Below are 20,238 nucleotides of genomic sequence, written 5' to 3' on the forward strand. Positions count from 1 at the left end.
TTTTTTGGGAGGACTCTGTAGATTGATTCATTAACCCTACCTTCCAAAATCCTCCAGAATCCTCTTTGCAAATGAACGATTTTGCAGGATTGAGGCTATATGGCAAAAGTGTGTGTGGCTGATTTTGGAGGATGCACTGTGTCAAGGTCTTGGGCCAGACCTAGTGTTGTTTATGCTCAGTAGTACATAACTTAAGGCCAATAGATTATACCTGAAATCCTCTGCGCTGCTCCAAGATGTCGCTGACTCGGCCTCGACACATTGACAGTGATTACAAAATCTGTGATGGGCCAGTAGAGCTGCGTTAAACCTCAGGGTAACTGCAACGCATGTGATTACGCTACAGCAGGAAGGTTATATAGCAGTAAAGTATCCACCACAAGGACACAAGTTTTCTTGGTTGTCCGTTGAAATCAGCGACGTGACGAGTATCTTGAAGTTGGTTATCCCTCCCAGGTACTCTGCGACCGGCTGGTAGCTGCTGCGTTGGACGTCAGGTTGATTACGCTACAGCAGGAGGGTTAAATTGCAGTAAAGTATCCACCACAAGGACACAAGCTATGTTTCTTCCGTTTCTTGGTTGTCCGGTGAAATCAGCGACGTGATGAGTACCTCCAAGTTGGTTATCCCTGCCGGGTACTCTGCGACCGGCTGGTAGCTGCTGCGTTGGACGTCAGGGTGATTACGCTACAGCAGGAGGGTTATATTGCAGTAAAGTATCCACCACAAGGACATAAGCTATGTTTCTTCCGTTTCTTGTTTGTCTGTTGAAATCAGCGACGTGACGAGTACCTCCAAGTTGGTTATCCCTGCCGGGTACTCTGCGACCCGCTGGTAGCTGCTGCGTTGGACGTCGGGGTGATTACGCTACAGCAGGAGGGTTATATTGCAGTAAAGTATCCACCGCAAGGACACAAGCTATGTTTCTTCCGTTTCTTGGTTGTCTGTTGAAATCAGCGACGTGACGAGTACCTCCAAGTTGGTTATCCCTGCCAGGTACTCTGCGACCGGCTGGTAGCTGCTGCGTTGGACGTCAGGGTGATTACGCTACAGCAGGAGGGTTTAATTGCAGTAAAGTATCCACCATAAGGACACAAGCTATGTTTCTTCCGTATCTTGGTTGTCCGTTGAAATCAGCGATGTGACGAGTACCTCCAAGTTTGTTATCCCGGCCGGGTACTCTGCGACCAGCTGGTAGCTGCTGCGTTGGACGTCAGGGTGATTACGCGACAGCAGGAGGGTTAAATTGCAGTAAAGTATCCACCATAAGGACACAAGCTATGTTTCTTCCGTTTCTTGGTTGTCTGTTGAAATCAGCGACGTGACGAGTACCTCCAAATTGGTTATCCCTGCCGGGTACTCTGCAACCGGCTGGTAGCTGCTGCGTTGAACATCAGGGTGCTTGCGATGCATGTGATTACGATAGGACTGGGTGTACTTGAATTTCGTCCCGCAGTATTCGCACGAACACGACTCCGCTGCGTCATGGACCTAAAATCCAAAAGTGGTAAGCATAATGTGGTAAATCCATAATGGCAATTCAATTTGCTTAGAATAGAATTTTGCTTTTGAACGCAGAAAATAATTGCTAAGCGAAAGCAGGTTACCAGTCAAATATCATGTGACACATATTGTCTGTGACTGGTCCTCAGCGCATTTTCGCTTAGAACATTAATTTGCAGCAATAGTTTCTGATAAGCGGCGCCATGAAATTTGTTCAAACCCAGTCTGAGCTGATAACTGAGGGTGCGTTCGAGTAGCTCACCCAGATCGACTCGGGTAAAGGCAGATGGGTTAGCCACGAGAGCCGGGCTAATCAAACGCTCAAACGTGGGGCATTAAGAGTCTCACGTGAGGCCCTTAGTGCCACTGCCAAAATGCCCTTTTCAGACCGAGTCTTCCTCCATGGCCTTCAAATAAATTGATTTTTGGGTCCAATTGAGTTTTCCGCTGTCCGGCCGCCATATTTGTCCGTTTCTCCATTGAAGGGGACTTCAGGCCTATTTTGGGCAAAATTAACCAAATTGTCGGACTCACCTTGCGGATGTGGTTGTCCAGGAAATGCTGGGTGGAGAACTTTCCGTTGCAGGTGGGGCAGGCGAACTCGTAGTTCTTGTGGACCAGCTGGTGGCGCTCTAGATACTCCTCATGCTTGAAGGTTCGGTCGCAGGTTTCACACTTTATCTCTTTCTACGAGTACAATTTCAACCGTGGAAAGATGTTGAGTAACAACTCTGGTATATTACTCTTTTATTACAAAAACAATTATGTGTTATCTGCACTCTTTTTATATAAAAAATATTTAGGCTACAGCTTTTTACATTCCACATATAGTGACACGACCAGTGTTCTAGCCAGGCATCAAATAGCGCTAGCACCCGCTACGCTTTCGGAAATAAGCGCTACGCTTAAATCGCGCCGCTACGCTATAAATTTTGGTTGCGAAAAAAAAAAATCTGCCGTTTGTTCGTATACAAGCGCAGCGACTTTGAGCATTGCGCACTGGCCATACGACACAGCGAAAAATAAACAACAATCCCACCGCACGTACCCCGTACGATACCCCTACCATGATGCTGCGCCACACGCATTCGCTATGATAGCAATAAGCACGTGCTGTTTTGTGCTATGTAGATACAGCGCTCCGTACGGACGTACGTGGACCACACCATTTTGCGCTATCGGGTGTGCTTTCCTAAGGTCAATATTTACAAGCATTTCAACTGTTTTAAAATTATAAATAATACTTTTTATCAAGTCCGAAACATATAACTGTTTGAAAATAAGTCCTTCAACGTCGGAACATAATTTTCGTAAAGGATTTATTCGAGAAACGATGTCCAAAGAAAGGTTAAGCACCCCTACGATATCAATGGATCCGTCCCCAAAAGATGGCCGCACGTGAAGAATTCTTCTCGAAGAATGACGCTGTCGAAAATTTGGATTTTTGACTACACTACTCGTTGCTGATAATAACAGTTCAATAAGTTTGGTAGTAAAAACGGATCTGTTTGTTCTTAGGACAAAACCAATCAGCAAGTATTGCAACAAAACAAGTTTTTTAGCGCTCCACGAATGCGTAGCTTTCTCAAATGCTGAGGGGAATTTGGTCGCGTAGTTCGCCGGCGTAGCCGGTGTGGGCTGGCCCGCGCCGCGCCTGCACGCCGGGCCGGCCGGGGCCGGCCGGGGCGGGATAGGAAGCAATTCCCGGTGATTATTTCTCATCGTCATTATCTACAATTATATTTTTTAACATAACAAAAATGAGATTTCTCCTTCACATTGTGTTGTAGCATATTGAAATTGCAATCGCCGATGACTTTTTATGTCCGAGACCTCCATGGTTTTACAATTTCTCTCCCTGCCGATCGGATGGTTTTATTTACAAATTTAAAATCGGAACTACTGCTACTACGGCAGCGCTACACAACACAAGGCTTCTTGAAATATGAAATGTTCATGCGATTTGTTCTCACACTTAATATTGACAAAGTAAGTCCCAATTTTTTATAAAACATTGAGGAACTACTAAAAATGGTTAAACATCAGAAAGCATCGATCTTGGAACACCTTATACATTGTAAACGTAATCTAAAATTTGAAAACAGAAGAAACTTTACAGGAGCAAGAGTATTAATCATTGAAACAAATAAAACAAAATTTCTTATAATTTTAAACACTTCTGCTAAAAAAAATCAGGGGAAAGTGGCAGGGAATCGCCTCAGATTGCATCACAGAGCATCTAGAGTCCAAAATTTTGTAGTACCTACAAGTCCTCACAATTCACTGAAAGTCCTCACTAGTCACTACAGGTCATCACATGTCAATATACTGGTCAATCACATAGTGCCGTGGGACTACATCACAAACGTCTCTTAGGCCAGCCTACAATTTGCCTGCGCCGCGACGGAACTAGCCTTGGTGAAGGCGTTGGTTGATAGTGTCCGTGATGGTGTGTGACCGCTAAAAACACAAACAAGCCGCCGCTATGCACTGTACAAAGCATGAAAGCCCCCACCAAGGCTAGTTCCGTCACGCCGCAAGCAAAGCGCAGGTTGAATTGAAGCAGACCTTACCTTTTTGGTGTGCAAGATGACATGTCTGTTGAAGTTCCCCCGCTGAGTGAAGGTACGATTGCAGTGCGGACACTGATAGTCACGCTGGCCGGCATGCCACTGAATGTGCAGACGAAGGCAGTTGGACTTGAAGGATTTGTTGCAAATCTAAGAAAGGCAAGTGAAGGTTATACATAGTTGGTGAGGGCCGGTGGTGTATTTAGGGGGCGTGGTGCCATCCCCCCAATCTATTTGGAAAAGGGAACAATTTTCACTTACAGAAATGAAGAGCATCACCTATTGTTCAACGGTGTCCAATAACATACATGCTCTGAACAGCATCGCCCACAACACCCCCCCCCCCCTTCAATTTTCAGTGGGTGACTAACTGGCAAAATCCTGGCTCCCTTCAGGCTCGGACAATCTGCGTTGCCGCCTTTAGTTTTGCAGTGCCGCCATGCCTTGGGACAACTAATTCAATAACATGGGATTAACGACCAACGAATCAGAAGAAGGGGATTTATTCAGGCGTTGTATAGAATTTAATATTTTTGGGGCCAAAAAGGAAGTTTGTTATAGCCAAGTGTACGTTGTAGCTGTTTTTGTTACAGCAGAATTTTACTGTATTTTCATTCTGCAATCTGCATACAATTCAGGGGGAAATGAATTTCCTCCTACATCTCTGCTTTTCAACGTTGAGGGCAAATCTGTCCACAAAATACATCAAGCACTGAAACATGACCAGGACTTACTTAAATGTATAGTCCATCATTTGTCATTAATTTTGTGCATTTTTTTTTGAAGCAACAACAGTGCTCAAAATCTAAAGAAGGGTGCTCAACAACTAACCTGATGACATTTTAACTCAGTGAATGCTGTATATTTCGAGAAAACAACATTCTTGGATCTGGACTTCAATTCAAAGTTTTTGAGTTATCATAATTCAGAGTTTCTGAGTCATGTTTTGAATTGCGCCTGAAATCAGCGACCGGGACATGTTCTCATTCAGCCGATTGCAGCTACGTGATGTCACGCACTGAACCGGCGTGTTATAGCAACGGCTGCTTCTTAAGAAAATACCAAGTGAAGCTAGCTCTTCAAATACTCACATTGCATTTGTACAACTTGCTGTTTTTATCGTGCCGCGCCAGCCGGTGCGACTTCAACTGGTCGGCCCGACGGAACGTCTTGCCGCAATCTTCACATACGTGGTTCTTACTGCCGGTATGAAGACTCATGTGTTTCTCCAGCCCGCCTAAGGCCTTAAAGACACGCCCGCAGATCAGACAGCTGTGGAGGGTGTCTAGGGCCACGCCCTGTGGGAGGGTGATGCGGGTGTGTTTGGCCTCGTGGGCCGAGAGCTCCTCCTTGCTTAGGAACAGCCGCTGGCAGGGGACGCAGGAGTGGACCTCAGGGGCGGCTGATTTGTGGTGGGTCTAAGGAGATGAATGAGAGCGAAAGTGAAGGGGATTCATTAGGAGAGTTACACAAGTTTAGATGGAGAGTTAATTGACTTCTGTGGTCGGGATACAAATCCAAACCAAGGCAAACATTGTATTTGGATTTCAGGAACATATGAAGAGTTTAGTTCCAAAATGCAATATCCATTTGGAAAAAAAAGTGAAAGACTTGCCCGGTTTAACCCTTACTCTCTGAGGGTAGTTTACTGCATATCAGTTGGTTATGCCAATGCCCTCCAGCTGCAGTATATTGGCAGATAAACTATCTTGACAGTGAAGGCTCCAATTGGCAGGAGTTGGAGGCCCTGGAGGGTGCCTGATACTGACCAGCTGGGGGCACTCACTTTGTTATCAGAGGACTCTCATTGTTCTCTGTGGCATGTATTGGAGTGCCTGTCCAGTTACCCTTGAAATGACATGGCAGATATTGGAGGGCCATGCAAAAAACATAGGAGATTTTCTTGAGGCACATATTGGCATGCGTTGGAGGGTCAAGTAGGGTAAGGGTTAATATGAAAACCTATAGAAATACAGAGTACATGTATGACAGCTGTTTCTGAACTACATTTTTCACTATATTCACTGTATTATATTCTTAAACTGTGTTGAACTAGATGGTGAGTAAAAAAAAATGAAACCCAAATGTCGGGACCATTGTATTAGTGAAGTTCTGCATGTAGCTCTTTCAAAATCTAGGATATGAAAGCCCAATTCATAAGCTTTCTTTTAGTACAAGAATCATTCAAATCACTCATGTAATTTTCAAGTTATGGAATTTTAAACACAACCACCGTTCTGTCCACGGATCACAAAAAGGTACAATGTAAGTGTTCAAATTGAGGATATGTCACCTTTTAAAGTTACTTTTGTAACTTGGTTGAAATCTCACCCCAGGCTAAGTGTGGATTTGAATTCCAGTCTCTATTTGACTTGTGCTCTAGGAGCAAAGACTCTGGTCCTCCTGAACAAGCTTATTCTCAACAGCAAGGCATGGTCAACCCTAACCCTGCTGAAGCCAACAGGATCCAACTATGTCAAATACCCGATGGAGCCTGTTGGATTGAGCAGTTAACCCCTTGTGTACATTCCTGATGCAAAATGTTGGATTCAGTAGGCAACTGAACCGCATTATAACCCTATATTGGACTCCGTTGGATTCAGCAGACAACTGAAAATGAGGCACAGGTGGATTAAACAGGAAAGTCCGGTTGGACTCTGTTGGATTTAGCAGGGTAGTCCAGACTGATTAAATGAAATCCTTTCAATTTGTTGGTTTACAAATACAATGTAGTACTGGATTTGGTCCTTCACTGATTGTAATTTCATAAGCTTGTGAGCAAAAACCATAAGCTTACTTGGGCGGGACTCGAACCCATGACCTCCTGCTTACTAGTGCAGACATCTTACCACTCGACCACTAAGCTAGCCTGGTCGGCTGGCTGTAAGAATCTAATATGGCAATCAATCACAAGTTTCACAGGATGGAACTTTTGCGTTGGGGTGATGTAAATCAATATGAGGTTTTGCCCTTAACCAATTGTATAGTTAAGTGTGTTACCTAATGAGTGCAAGTTGGTAAAAAAAACTCGAGTGGGACTCGAACCCATGAACTCCTATTTTCTAGTGCAGACGTCTTATCACTTGACCACCGAGCATGCGGGATCGGTTGGTTGGTTTGAATCCAATGTACATAGCAGCGGGTACTGCCTTGACTATTCATAGGATGTATTTTTTGTTATAACACCTCACCCACAGATTCTGTGACTTGATTGGCCGAGAGCGAGTCACATGTTACTTTCTAATTTTGCTATCTTTCTGTGCACGGCCAAAAGTACTATGCGCATAGCAACCAAAGTACTATTCCATTAGCAACCAAAGTATTATTTCCACGGCGCGGTATTTGTGTGCAAATGCATGCTGGTGTGCGCGTTGCACGTTGCGCGTATTATTCCAAAGAGAGTGCGCCGCAGACTTGGGTTCAAACATTTCGTGAAGGGGTAGTTTTTAAGAGAGAAATACATTTTCCACCAATTTTGTATTGAAATTGAAGTTTATTTCAACTGTGTTTATTTTTAAATAATTTAAAATATTAAAATCAAGCAGAATCTGTGAGTGAAGTGTCATAAAACAAATATTGAATGCTTTATCTTGTGGTGAAGTAAAACTAGCCTCCCTCGGTGATCCATGGACCATTCTATTTTCCCTCGGCTTCGCCTCGGGAAAATAGAATGGTCCATGGATCACCTCGGGAGGCTGGTTTTACTACACCACTCGAAGCATTCAATATTTGTATACTAGTTCAATAGTTTACAAATGTATAAGCTTACCTCAAGATGCTGAATGAGCGGACTCATCTTGGTGAAGTGACAATCGCACAGGTGGCAGGCGTGCTTGTTGACCGGTCCCACCGTCACCTGAATCAATTCCCTGCTACCGTCTTCCTTAGTAGCAACGCGAAGATGCTGGTACTTGTGGCTGTCAAAATTGAACCTTTTATGGAACTCCTTGTTGCAGACGCTGCAGGTGTAGTGAATGTCCTGGTGGGTCTGGGCATGGTGCTTCATAGCGGCGTAGGTGGCAAACAGCTTCTTGCATCGCTGACACTCAAACATATCGCAGGAGCTCGAGGACTGGTTCTCGGTCTCGATCATGTCGATGGTGACAGTGCGTCGACGCGCTGTCAGACAGTTATGCCGGTCCAGGTTTTCCTTGCGGCGGTAGACAGTGTCGCACTTGTTACACTTGAACTCGCGCTTCTTGTGGTTCAGCATGTGGTGCTTGAGGGTTCTGTTGCGCAGGAAGACGGCGTAGCAGATCTCGCAGGCCAGCTTCTGAGACTCGGGGATGCCGAGATCTATCTCGGGGTGGCTGAACAGGATATGTTCCTGGAGAGTGAGCTCGTACCTTGTGGTATACGTGCAGTATTTGCAGGAGAAAGACTTCTCCTTGTGAGCGAAAGCCTTGTGGATGCTCAACCCAGACAGACAGGTGAATTCCCGGTTGCATTTATCGCAGGTGTACATATCTGAAGCTTCCACCTCTTCCCCCTGCAGCTTGTGTTCCCCGATGTGTTGTAGGTACTTGGAGCGGTTCCAGAACGTCCCCCCGCAGGTGGGACAGCTGAACGTCTTGCCGTGGAAGAACTCCAGGTGGTTGCGGAAGGTGCGGAGATGGAGGAGCTTCTTGTCACACAGGGGGCATCTGTACTTGGAGGGGTCCTTGTCGGCGTCCACGTCCTGGGGTCCTGGGTGGATGACAGCGATATGCTCAGAGAGCTGCTCGTCAGTGAGACATACCTTCTTACAGTCTGAACACAGGATGGGTTCCTGTTGATGCTCAGTCCGGACGTGCTCCATCAGCTTGTCAGCATCATCAAACACCAAGGAGCAATCGCAGCAGGATCGCTGAGCCTGATCCCAGATGCGCTCTTCAATCCGCTTATACTCTGCTTCAGAAAGATGGGAATTCTTCCGGTCTCTCTTGGGAGGTTTGGCAACTATGCTGTGTTTGACTCGCTTAGACGCTTGTGCGCGTCTCACTTCCGGTTTGCGCTTGGGTACCAGTTGATAGTACTTTCCAAGCCTCTTCTTCCACAACTGAAATGCTTTAGCAGACGGTGGGTCGTCGCATGTGTCGTCTTCGTCAGGCTCACTGGGCTGGGGTCTTGCTCTACCAGTCATGCCCATCTTTCCTCTACCTCTCATATTTCCTGATCCCCTGACCACGTAAATCCGCTTGTTGGCTCCGACTTTTGTTACATGAAGCGCAGATGGGATTGCTTGTTCACCAACTGAGGATGAATCCGCTGTGGTTTCTTCATCAACGTCTTCCTGTGCAGCTTCTTCTATGGCTGATGAACCTCGCTTCCCAGACTTAGACCTAGAGGTAGTGCTCCTAGCCGACTCTTTAGCAGTGGAAGGATCTTTCCTAGTTGTTGATCGAGTAGCCATCCTGCGTTGGGGTTTCTGGGGTGTTGAACTACTTGATGCGCCAGACTTCTTCTCCAGTGTTACAGATACTATCACTGCTCCGGTCATCGATGTGGATGCACTGGATGCAGGATCAGCCGATTCGGAACTGGTGATGACATCAGGATCTTTGTGGTGTTCCGCTGGACCGCTTTCTGAGGTGACGGCATGTGATGCCTCTGGCACTGACGTCTCGGTAGAAGGGCTCGTTTCAGTAGAAGGGTTCGTCACATCCGCAGTTGTTGATGTATCTGGATGTGTGAGACCAAGACATGTATAATTCAGGTGAAGGAAATTAACTTTCATTAGCCCTGGTTGTCATTTTTGGTCAAATTGAAAAGGGGAAAAAGGCATGTCATTTAAAGGGAAAATACAACATTTGCAAACATCAAAAAATAAAACTACCAAATCATTTTGAAATACCTTGCTGGACTGTTAGTGAATGACAGTGTAAAGCATCCTGTAAAATCATGGCACCTGGTATACTGTCATTTTCAAGAAAAGTGGTATTTTTGTATCAATTTCCAACGCTGATCGGCCGATCAGCGTTTTTTCAAATACTGGCCCCAATTGACCATCGCACTTGTTTGCAATCGATTACAAACCTATGAACGGGTACGAGCCAGCTAGACTGGTTCCCTGACCTTACAATTCCCCAATGTATGTAAACTGCTCTGTTTCTTCTTATATGGAGTCAGGGAACCAGACTACAGGAAAATGATTGTTTTTCTTGGTTTTTATAGCATTTTCGAACCCAAAACCTCAAAAAAGTCAGTGTAACTATATTTTCTATATATTTCCAACCCCCCAATTCCATCCATTTCTGAAAATTACAGTAAAAGCAAATGATGTATATTCCCTTAAAACAATGTGTTAGGAAACTTTGCATTGAGATATACAAAATAGGCCGTATTGTTTCCTGCATTCAACATTGTAACCATCTTTACAATACTAGGCCTGCAACACAGTCTAAGATCTATCTTTTCGTTTATACCATCTCCATTGCAAAACACTTGAATTTACTGCTGCAAGCAAGTTTGAGAAGAGTGTCCTTTATATAAAATGTTTTAACTTATAAATGGTCATTTACTACAGCATCACTTAATAAACTTTTTTGTAATTTTATTTTACTTTCATTTATTACTTATTTATTACGAAACTCAATGGGCTAAATTTGCATAAAAAAACCCCAAACAAACAAATACTAAGGCTGTTTTTTTTAAAATAATTTTGTATTCAATTATTCAAAACTGCATTTTACGGGATATTCGAATATTCATAAGTACCGCCTGTAACTGCGTGCCGCACCTATCACAAATTTTCGCGTGAAAATCAATGTAATGTGCCGCAGGACTGTTATTGCAGTAAGTATTTCATAGCTATCAATGGCTTTAACCTGCTAAAAGGAGTGGAATGAACAGCTGTCAACCAAAAAGTTACCCTCAACAAAAAGTGGCATCTGGCAATAAAGCGCAGCAAGTTTACGATTAAATTAAAAGAACAGTTGTGTGTGTACAATGCGCAGTTTTTAATCTTTCGAATATTCAAACCAGCAAAAAGCTCTATGCATATTCAGTTGATGACAGCATAGCATAAAGTAACCTAAACTACTTAGAACTTTCAAACATTCTCATGCGCACAAGTTTGGGCAGAGTTGTACCCATCTTGTTCTCAAGTATTCCCCTGCATATCAAATTAGGTTTTGCCCTGCACCGACGTTTAAACACTGTATAATCAGTGTATTACCTCCCGAGTGAAAGTTGGAAAAAAATCACTCGGGTGGGACCATCTCCATTGCAAAACACTTGAATTTACTGCTGCAAGCAAGTTTGAGAAGAGTGTCCTTTATATAAAATGTTTTAACTTATAAATGGTCATTTACTACAGCATCACTTAATAAACTTTTTTGTAATTTTATTTTACTTTCATTTATTACTTATTTATTACGAAACTCAATGGGCTAAATTTGCATAAAAAAACCCCAAACAAACAAATACTAAGGCTGTTTTTTTTAAAATAATTTTGTATTCAATTATTCAAAACTGCATTTTACGGGATATTCGAATATTCATAAGTACCGCCTGTAACTGCGTGCCGCACCTATCACAAATTTTCGCGTGAAAATCAATGTAATGTGCCGCAGGACTGTTATTGCAGTAAGTATTTCATAGCTATCAATGGCTTTAACCTGCTAAAAGGAGTGGAATGAACAGCTGTCAACCAAAAAGTTACCCTCAACAAAAAGTGGCATCTGGCAATAAAGCGCAGCAAGTTTACGATTAAATTAAAAGAACAGTTGTGTGTGTACAATGCGCAGTTTTTAATCTTTCGAATATTCAAACCAGCAAAAAGCTCTATGCATATTCAGTTGATGACAGCATAGCATAAAGTAACCTAAACTACTTAGAACTTTCAAACATTCTCATGCGCACAAGTTTGGGCAGAGTTGTACCCATCTTGTTCTCAAGTATTCCCCTGCATATCAAATTAGGTTTTGCCCTGCACCGACGTTTAAACACTGTATAATCAGTGTATTACCTCCCGAGTGAAAGTTGGAAAAAAATCACTCGGGTGGGACTCGAACCCAGCACCCGATTTCACGAAGCGCTGCGACGCGTTCGCAACTCAAGTTACGACGTGTAACACGTCGCAACTCGCGACGCGTCGTATCTTCCATTTCACTAAAGTTGCGATGTGTTGAACGCGTCGTAAGTTCCTTGACAACGGCTTAAAACACGTCGCAAGTTACAAATGTACGACGTGTCTAGTGGTCATCCCAAAATAAGAAGAGTCATTTCTAAGCCAGTTTTATGCCACAAACATTACATTAACGAGATTATAATACCGAGGCAATGTGTGTAAAGTTGTAAATAGAAAATTCATTGAATAATTATGAATTAGACCGGAATATTAGAGTTGAAATTTCAAAGTAGCTAAACAGTCCAATGAGAGCTTGTTTTCCTTCAAAATTGCATCGCACGGCCGCCATTTGGTTTACGTTTTAGCAAATTTGAGCTGAGATCCGACGACTCTTTGTTGAATATCAGATGAATATTTACTGTACGCTGACTAAAGACATAAAACAGTCACCGAGTTGTGCTATAAAGACACCTACGACGCGTCGCACTTACGACGTGTTCAGTGAAATGGATCGCAGGACGAGTCGCAGCTGCGACGCATCGTAGAGATACGACGCGTCGCAGCGCTGCGATGCATCGTAAGTTACGAAGAGTTTGATGAAATCGGGTGCTGGACCTCCTGCTTTCTAGTGCAGATATCTTACCACTCGACCACCGAACTAATGGGATCGGTTGGCTGGATCAAATCTGATGTACATAGCAGCGGGTACCGCATAAACTATTTTAAGATGGAATTTTGCATCGGGGTGACATAATCTAACCTTTTTTTTTTTTATATATGAAGGGCAAAATACCTCCAGAGTATTTTGATAAGAACCCTGACAAACACAGCAACATGCAACACTCGTCTAAATGACAAGCCTGCCCAGTGCAGCAAGACCCATCAGGTCGAAAATCTCGAGGCCAAACTGCCTCAGAGCCTGTGGTCCCTGAACGCAGCAGGATACAACTGGGGCATTGTTCAGAGGAACTAGCTCTCATTGTCTCAGAAGCGGCCGTTTAAGCACTGGTGTTGGTAGCTGAATGCATCAAAGAGCACCAGACTTTTCCATCTGATGCACTGTGTTGCGTCTGGCAGGGTTAGGGATAAGGCCAAAAAAAGAAAGTCTCCGGTTTCTGGTATGCGCGCGTCGCCGTAGCCGTGCGCGTCGGCAAAATGAAAAAGTTTTTTTTTCAATGTAAGATGATGTCTCAAAAGTGCCAAACTCACTGGTTTGACTGGAATCCTGCTGCTGCACAATGTTAACGTGTTTTTAGATGGGGTTATAAGCTTATGTGGCCTCTCTGGACTCCCATATATTTGCACTAAATTAAGTCGGGCAGCATTTGCAGTCATCAGCCGACATTTGAAGAAAAAAAAAGGAAAAAAAAAAAAAAATCCGTGTCGCCGCACCACTTTTGGGGCAAGCTCCATACCAGAAACTGAACGTGCCATGGCCTAACGTGCACATGTTCATATTACGGAAAGCCACATTACTCACCTTGTAGCAGTGATTTTCCTAACTTTTCAGCATAGTTGGGGGCGTACCAGACATGCAACGCCTCTCCAATCGGTATATCCCTGGTGACTGTGAAATACAAGGCACCCTGGTACTGATACACGATCAGATTCTGATTGGCTGCTGTGGTTGCCTTGGTAACAAGGGTCATCCAATTGCAGCGCTGCTCGTCGGAAGTGTCCAGCTTGACAAGTACTCCATCTTTCTTGAAAACCTTGGAATCAGAACAATATAAAAAAATTTTCTTTAGAAAAATGTCCTGCAGCAAATTTCACATAAGTTTACACAAAGGCATGCGTATGTAAGTCCACTTGGGCCGCAACTTATTGCGTAAGTTGCACATTTCAGTTAAGACAATTTCATGACAGTTTCATAGTGCTTATGTATGTGCTTACATGTATTTGTTGCATCAGTCCTACGCATGGCGCAAGTTACGTACTGTTACGTGAAATCGGCTGCTGTACACTTAACCTGTTAACACCTGTACTACATAGTAAAAGTATTACATTGTATTACATGTCCTTTGTATGAATCCATAAAGTTATAGTGCAGAGAGTAACTGTCAGGGTGCTTTTTGGCAGTACATGTATAGGAACTTTATTAGTTATCCCGCGAGAGCGAGTGGAACACGGAATAATGTAGTGCGTCTGTGTCCCACATACCACGAGGCCGAAGGACGAGTGGTATGTGGGACACAGACGCACTACATTTTCTGTGTTCCACGAGCGCGAGCATGATAACGAATTAATCTTCAAGCAAACTTGACGCGTAAAGTTGGACCATTGCTTTACACGAACCTTTTAGCGGTTTAGCGCATGCAGCTGGAATGTCGCTCACACTTGGAATAGCGCAATACGCAGGGTGCGATATCGACCATGCAATACAGCCTCATATCACACTGTTGTTGCCATGGATCGACCAGTCAGGATCGAGGATTCAAGTTTGCTTGAAGATAAATGGGATAATCAGGTTTAGATTGAATTCAGTTCACCTACAGGACAAGCTTGTTCACTGTCGCAAAACCAGCAGTAGTTACTTTTAGGACCCCTCTATAGATAGCCGTTGCTATTTTTACGTGAGTTGACCATTGTGCATGGGTCAGTTGTCAACAGAATGGTTCTCGGACTTTACTTTAGGAATTTAGCAAATAATCCTTCAGAGTCATGATTCAGAAAGATTGAGTTCAAAACAAACCAAGAATAACATACATCCCATATCACAGGCTGATTGGATTCCCGCTTACCTTCAGGACAAAGCCGTCGTCCTCGCCATCACTGCTAACCTCCGGGGCCTCCAGCGGGCCAAACACCGTCTTGCGAGCGATCTTCTTGTTAGCCAAGACCTGTCTCTTGTTGCCAACGGTGCACAGATTTAAGATTCCTGGGAGGGATGCGAGGGCACGGGAGATGGTTGGTGTGTCGGTGATGACGACCGGTCTGGTGCCTTGTTGCTGGAGCGGGCATTCCTGACCGTGGCACTTCATGCAATCGATACACCCTAGTTGGCGGAAGAAGAAACAAGAAGTCTTGTTACCAGACCGTGAAATTAGAAAAAAAATGTCTTATTTGTTTCCAACAAAATTGTAGCTGTGCAGAAAGGTTGACGTCTCCTTTGGACACTATTTTGCATCAGCAGAAGAGTCAAGAAAATGGAAGACTTCATCGCTATCTTGGAAAATCATCCATCTTGGGGGAAAAAAATGGTGTCATCATCTCCTTTATTTAAAAAATAAAATCAGACGAGATATTTTTCTAAAGAATTTTTACTCGGCCTATAATTGTTCACACACTAAGTCTGGACTATTGACCAATAATGATGATTTTATCCAAATATTCTAAACATAGACATGATAAACATGATAAGGAAAGAATGTTGCATCCTGATGCCCCTTTTGGAAAGAATGTTGCAACCTGACGCCACTTCAGCGGTTGTGTACAAGTCTATGGAGAGTCAAGAACATTTTTAAGTATTTCCTAACAAAATTGGAAATGTTTCTCAGTCCAAGATTCAATGGAAAGAATTCCATAAGCGGCCACCACTCGGACCTCCTGCACGAAGTCTATGGGCTATAACAGAAAAAGTTTAAGTATTACAAAAAGGATTTTTACACTCCTTAAAGGGACACTGCATCTTGGAACAGCCCAATTGGGCTATGAAACGCGCTTTGAACGAAATGATGCTCATTGGAAAGAAATTTTAAGTAGGATATAAACATCCACACAACTATCCTTTAAAAACTGGGCATTTTTGTGTTATTCAGGTATTATGCGTCTGAGAACGACTTTTGGGGTCCACTTTTTGCGACCCCAAAAGTTGAGCTGTTTGGGTGCTAGTTGTGATTTCATCTGTAAAGTGTTCGCCTTTTGCGGATGTGTAAGAAACCACACTTTATGTATTAGTGATTGGTCACCGCTGTTCGCGAGCACAGTGCTGTATACGTACGTTATAATACTAGACACACACACACGACGTGTATATCGTACATATTGAACGACAGGAAAAACGTAATTGTACTGCGACATGTCCGATGTAATTGTAAACAAGCAGTTTTTCCCCCGGCTGGTTTCCATTCAACCAGATGTTTGAAATGGGATTTAAGTAAACAATCCAAAACATGAAATTTTCGGGGATTTTAGGACCCAAGCCGAGTGCCCCTTTAGTGAGTTTAAATAGTGCTTCTTCATAAGATTTACAATTTTTGGTACTTTTCAGGTCATATATGAATTAACCCTAACTCCCCAGCCTAATTTACTAGGAGCCATACCCATTCAGGCAAATTCCAACACCCACATGGGAAATTGTACACACACACTGTTGGACTTAGTTTCTGGAGGTATGCCAACCCCAGTGTAAAAGACCATCTGTTTAGGGGTACTGTACCTATCCCAACAGATTTAAACACTAACCTACTGTTGGAGTTTGATTGGTTATGGGCTGTTAGGGTTAAGGAACATGAGCTTGATGAGTGGTGGCCAAGTAGGCCTATGGAATTCTTTAGAGAATTTTTTTTGGGGGGTAACACCATGTGGAAAGAAATCTCTTCTTGGAAGAAGTTAGCCCCACTAGTGTGGCCGTCGGTATGCTGCGCTGAACCTAAGGCCACACACCGTGGTCTGCGCACTACTGAGGACGTTTTCATAAAATTTGCAGGGAATTTCTTACATATGGTTGTATTCTACGATATCCCATCTATCACTTCTGGGATGCTTAGGTGTAATGATGTTCAATTTTCCGAGATATTCTTGAATCTTTCTGGAGCCCATATGCACTCGTGAAACGTCCGGTGATGGCAGCCATTTTGAATGTGACAAGAGATGACCTCAAGCTGTGACGTCGCATTTATGCAAATTGCTTGTCGAGCGAGGGCGCGAGTTGCAAATGCGACGGCTGTTTCCTGTACCATGCATTTATCGTCTGGGGGCCACGTGCACTGATCTCTATTCAGGATCTACGGCACAGGAAACAGCCGTTGCATTTGCAACTCACGCCCTCGCTCGACAAGCAATTTGCATAAACGCGACGTCACAGCTTGAGGTCATCTCTTGTCACATTCAAAATGGCTGCCATCACCGGACGTTTCACGAGTGCATATGGGCTCCAGAAAGATTCAAGAATATCTCGGAAAATTGAACATCATTACACCCAAGCATCCCAGAAGTGATAGTTGGGACATCGTAGAATACAACCATATGTAAGAAATTCCCTGCAAATTTTATGAAAACGTCCTCAGTAGTGCGCGGACCACGGTGTGTGGCCTTGGGTTCAGCGCAGCATACCGACGGCCACACTAGTGGGGCTAGGAAGAAGTGTGGTTTTGAAAAAAACCTTGTATAACTCGACATTTCGTGTGCTCTGTCCGTCCTTACTTAGGAGGGTGAACCACAGTCCATTAACCGGAGTCATCCGTGGGTCGATTTAAGATCTCTTATTTCTCTCCTTTATATCTCTCCTTTATTTCTCTCTTTATTTCTCTCCATGTTTATTCACGTTTGAAGTCGTCATCAGTTTTTGAATAAAAAAACTGCTTTGTTTTTTTTCTTTTTGCCGTTAGCTATCGTCGTGTAAGTCGTCTCGTCCGTGTGTCGTTATCATGTTGTTTTTTCTGTTGTTATTGTTGTCTGTAGAGGCTGTTTCTTACAAGCCTCGGCTTACTTGCTTTTCTCTTCCTACATTTACTGAAATATGTTTATCATTTCTTCAAAGCGCATTTTACTTTTATTTTTGAGACAAATTTATTGATTTTGTTATTTTGCTATTTAGGCTACCAGTCTTTCTTTTATTTATGGATGTATTCTCTAAAGGAGTGTGGAATAAATGTCTTCTTGAATTGAATTGACATTGATATTGTATGACAGCACTAGCACTTTTTTAGCAGTGTAAAATATTCCAAAAACCAAAGCTGAACTCGAAGTTTCAGCCCAGCACAAACTGTGCTGAGCACGAAATGCTTTTGCTCAGCACGTTTGGGTTACCAGCTTAATCACATATGATGTGTATTGTTGTAACTGGTGCCCAGCCAAGTCCACGCTATCTAAAGGTTAACAGCTTTGCCACGCCGTTGAAAATTCACGGGCGTGGGCCAGACACGGAACACAGGAAGTTCGAATGAAAAGAGGTACGAAATAATACGTCAAAATGATATTTTTCAGATGGGGTAAGCCTATAAACCAACTCACAAAGCAAGTCCAGGTCATCACTTTCCTTCTGTTGCTGATTTTCTGGCTTCTTTTCCATGATTATCACCAAAAAATTGGCGCCAACGTTTGGGTGAAAAGCTGTGAACTGCAGCTGCAAGCGAAAACACGCATCTCGTCTTTGCTGTGCTGTAAATATCGACTCCGTAAAGTATACGATCTTGAGACATACTGCGCATAATCAGGTCAATATTGAAAATAAATAAAGAGATATTCAAATAAAATGAAAGCCAAGAAATGAATGATAGGTATAATTAGTACTTTTAAAAAGTTTTAATCACATTTTGCATTCAAAGTGCATGATACGACGAAACCTAAAAATTAGTTCAAATAATAATGGGACTACAACATTTTGTAAAACACCAATTCTGCGGGGCAATAGAGGGCGCCATTTACGGAACCCTTGCAAAATTTGCACGAAAATTAACGCGCGCCGGTTTCGTCGACATAATTCTGGCCGGTCAGTCAAGTTTTGACAGACTTGTGAATCGTGATATCCTTGGAAGGTTGTAGTAGATTAACTGAGGCTTTTGTTAAACTTGGAGGCTTAGAAATGTTTGGAATTGAACCAACACTAGCAGACAATTTAATGTTATAAAATATTAATAATTGTTACACTGACATGAATGATGTGATTTGTGTTTTTGATTGGGCCTATTGTCATGTTGTTTGTAGTTTGTACACTCATGGAGGAATATAAGAACGGTACACTTTACTTATTCAGTATTTTTGAATTTTATTACAGCATCGCGTGTAAAATTGGCCCGCAGGCAAGATGGCGCATATTACTGTCATGACTGTAAAAACACCGTATTCTCTGTAATTAAATGTTGGAGTCAATTTCAAATAACATAAAAGAAGAACATTCTTATTAATTTTTCGGGATAAAAAAAATATATAAAAATGTTGCTAGCCGGGTAACGGGTGCCCGGGAGTTAAACTAGGATCTCTCACTCATGATGGACCTACACTATCTGCCACAGGGCACAGGTGCTGCACAAACAATGATGGTACATGTAGTGGGTAAGGCCAAAAAAATAAATAAGTTGGTCTCTGGTCAGCGCTCGCGTCGATTTTAATCATGCGCGTCAATCTTGTTCTTTTTCAAAATGTTCCGCGGTAGCTCCAACAGCGCCCTCTATTGCCGCACCTCCTCAATTTTTTTTTTACCAAAGAGCACCAAGGAATGGGAAATTGCACCAAGGCAAATCATCGAGAGCACCAAGGCAAATTATGGAGGAGGACACCAAAGTCCATGAGGACACCAAAAAAGCAAAATAGTGCCCCACCTTGTCTGTACAATCCAAGCTTGAAGAAAAAAGAAAAAAAAAAAAAAGAAAAAAAAAGAAGCCGCGTCCCCACGTCAATTCCGGAACTTTGGTCTGACCAGAGACCGACTATTTTTTGTTGTTGGCCTAATACGTACTTTAACGCAGGCCTACTTAGTTTAGGGGCCTATGTATCAAAGACATGAAACTGAAGAGGACACTGTACAGTCTAGCCGGCTTAATATCGTTCACTGAAACTTTGAAAGATAGCCGGCTAAATCTAACCGGCTGAATACACACTTCCTTAACCCTAACCGCTCTGAATCCTCCAAAATCCTTTTTGCAAATTGGAGGAATTTGCAGGATTGAGGTTACATGGCAAAAGTGCTTTGCTGATTTCGGAGTACACACTGTGTCAAGGTCTTGGGCCGGACCTTGTGTTGTTTATGCTCAGCCGTGCATAAATTTAGTCCTTGATTATACTTGACATCCGCCGCACTGCTCCAGGATGTCACTGCCTCTGCCTCAGCCTATTGACAGTCACAGCCGGAGGATTTTGCAGGATTCAGGCAGTGGTCACCCCTCCATGGACCATACTCAAGAAACAACGGAGGAATTTGCAGGATTGAGGCTATATTCTTTTTTTCCATGAGGC

The 20,238-nt window shown here is 43.2% G+C and overlaps 2 protein-coding genes across 4 annotated transcripts in view; one reads left to right on the forward strand and one right to left on the reverse strand.

Annotated features, from left to right (window-relative positions):
* Positions 1–18,461, reverse strand: LOC119735579 (PR domain zinc finger protein 15-like). The gene is made up of 8 exons (XM_038209340.1): positions 18,298–18,461; positions 14,865–15,118; positions 13,604–13,835; positions 7,843–9,734; positions 5,165–5,491; positions 4,077–4,223; positions 2,038–2,190; positions 1–1,491 (listed from the first exon to the last, which is right to left on the reverse strand). The coding sequence occupies exons 1-8, from the start codon at positions 18,353–18,355 to the stop codon at positions 1,279–1,281; spliced, it is 3,276 nt and encodes a 1,091-aa protein (XP_038065268.1). The 5' UTR covers positions 18,356–18,461; the 3' UTR covers positions 1–1,278.
* Positions 18,133–20,238, forward strand: part of LOC119735580 (histone H4 transcription factor-like) — an 18,773-nt gene continuing 16,667 nt past the window's right edge. The window contains exon 1 of one of the 3 annotated variants that reach the window (XM_038209342.1): positions 18,133–18,236. The gene's annotated coding sequence lies outside the window, so the exon portion shown is untranslated. Of the gene's footprint in view, positions 18,237–18,685; positions 18,822–20,238 lie in introns of those variants that run through there. The other 2 variants (XM_038209341.1, XM_038209343.1) reach the window with 2 other exon arrangements.

The sequence above is a fragment of the Patiria miniata genome, unplaced genomic scaffold, assembly GCF_015706575.1.
Source record: "Patiria miniata isolate m_02_andy unplaced genomic scaffold, ASM1570657v1 HiC_scaffold_29, whole genome shotgun sequence".
Lineage (NCBI taxonomy): Eukaryota > Metazoa > Echinodermata > Asteroidea > Valvatida > Asterinidae > Patiria > Patiria miniata.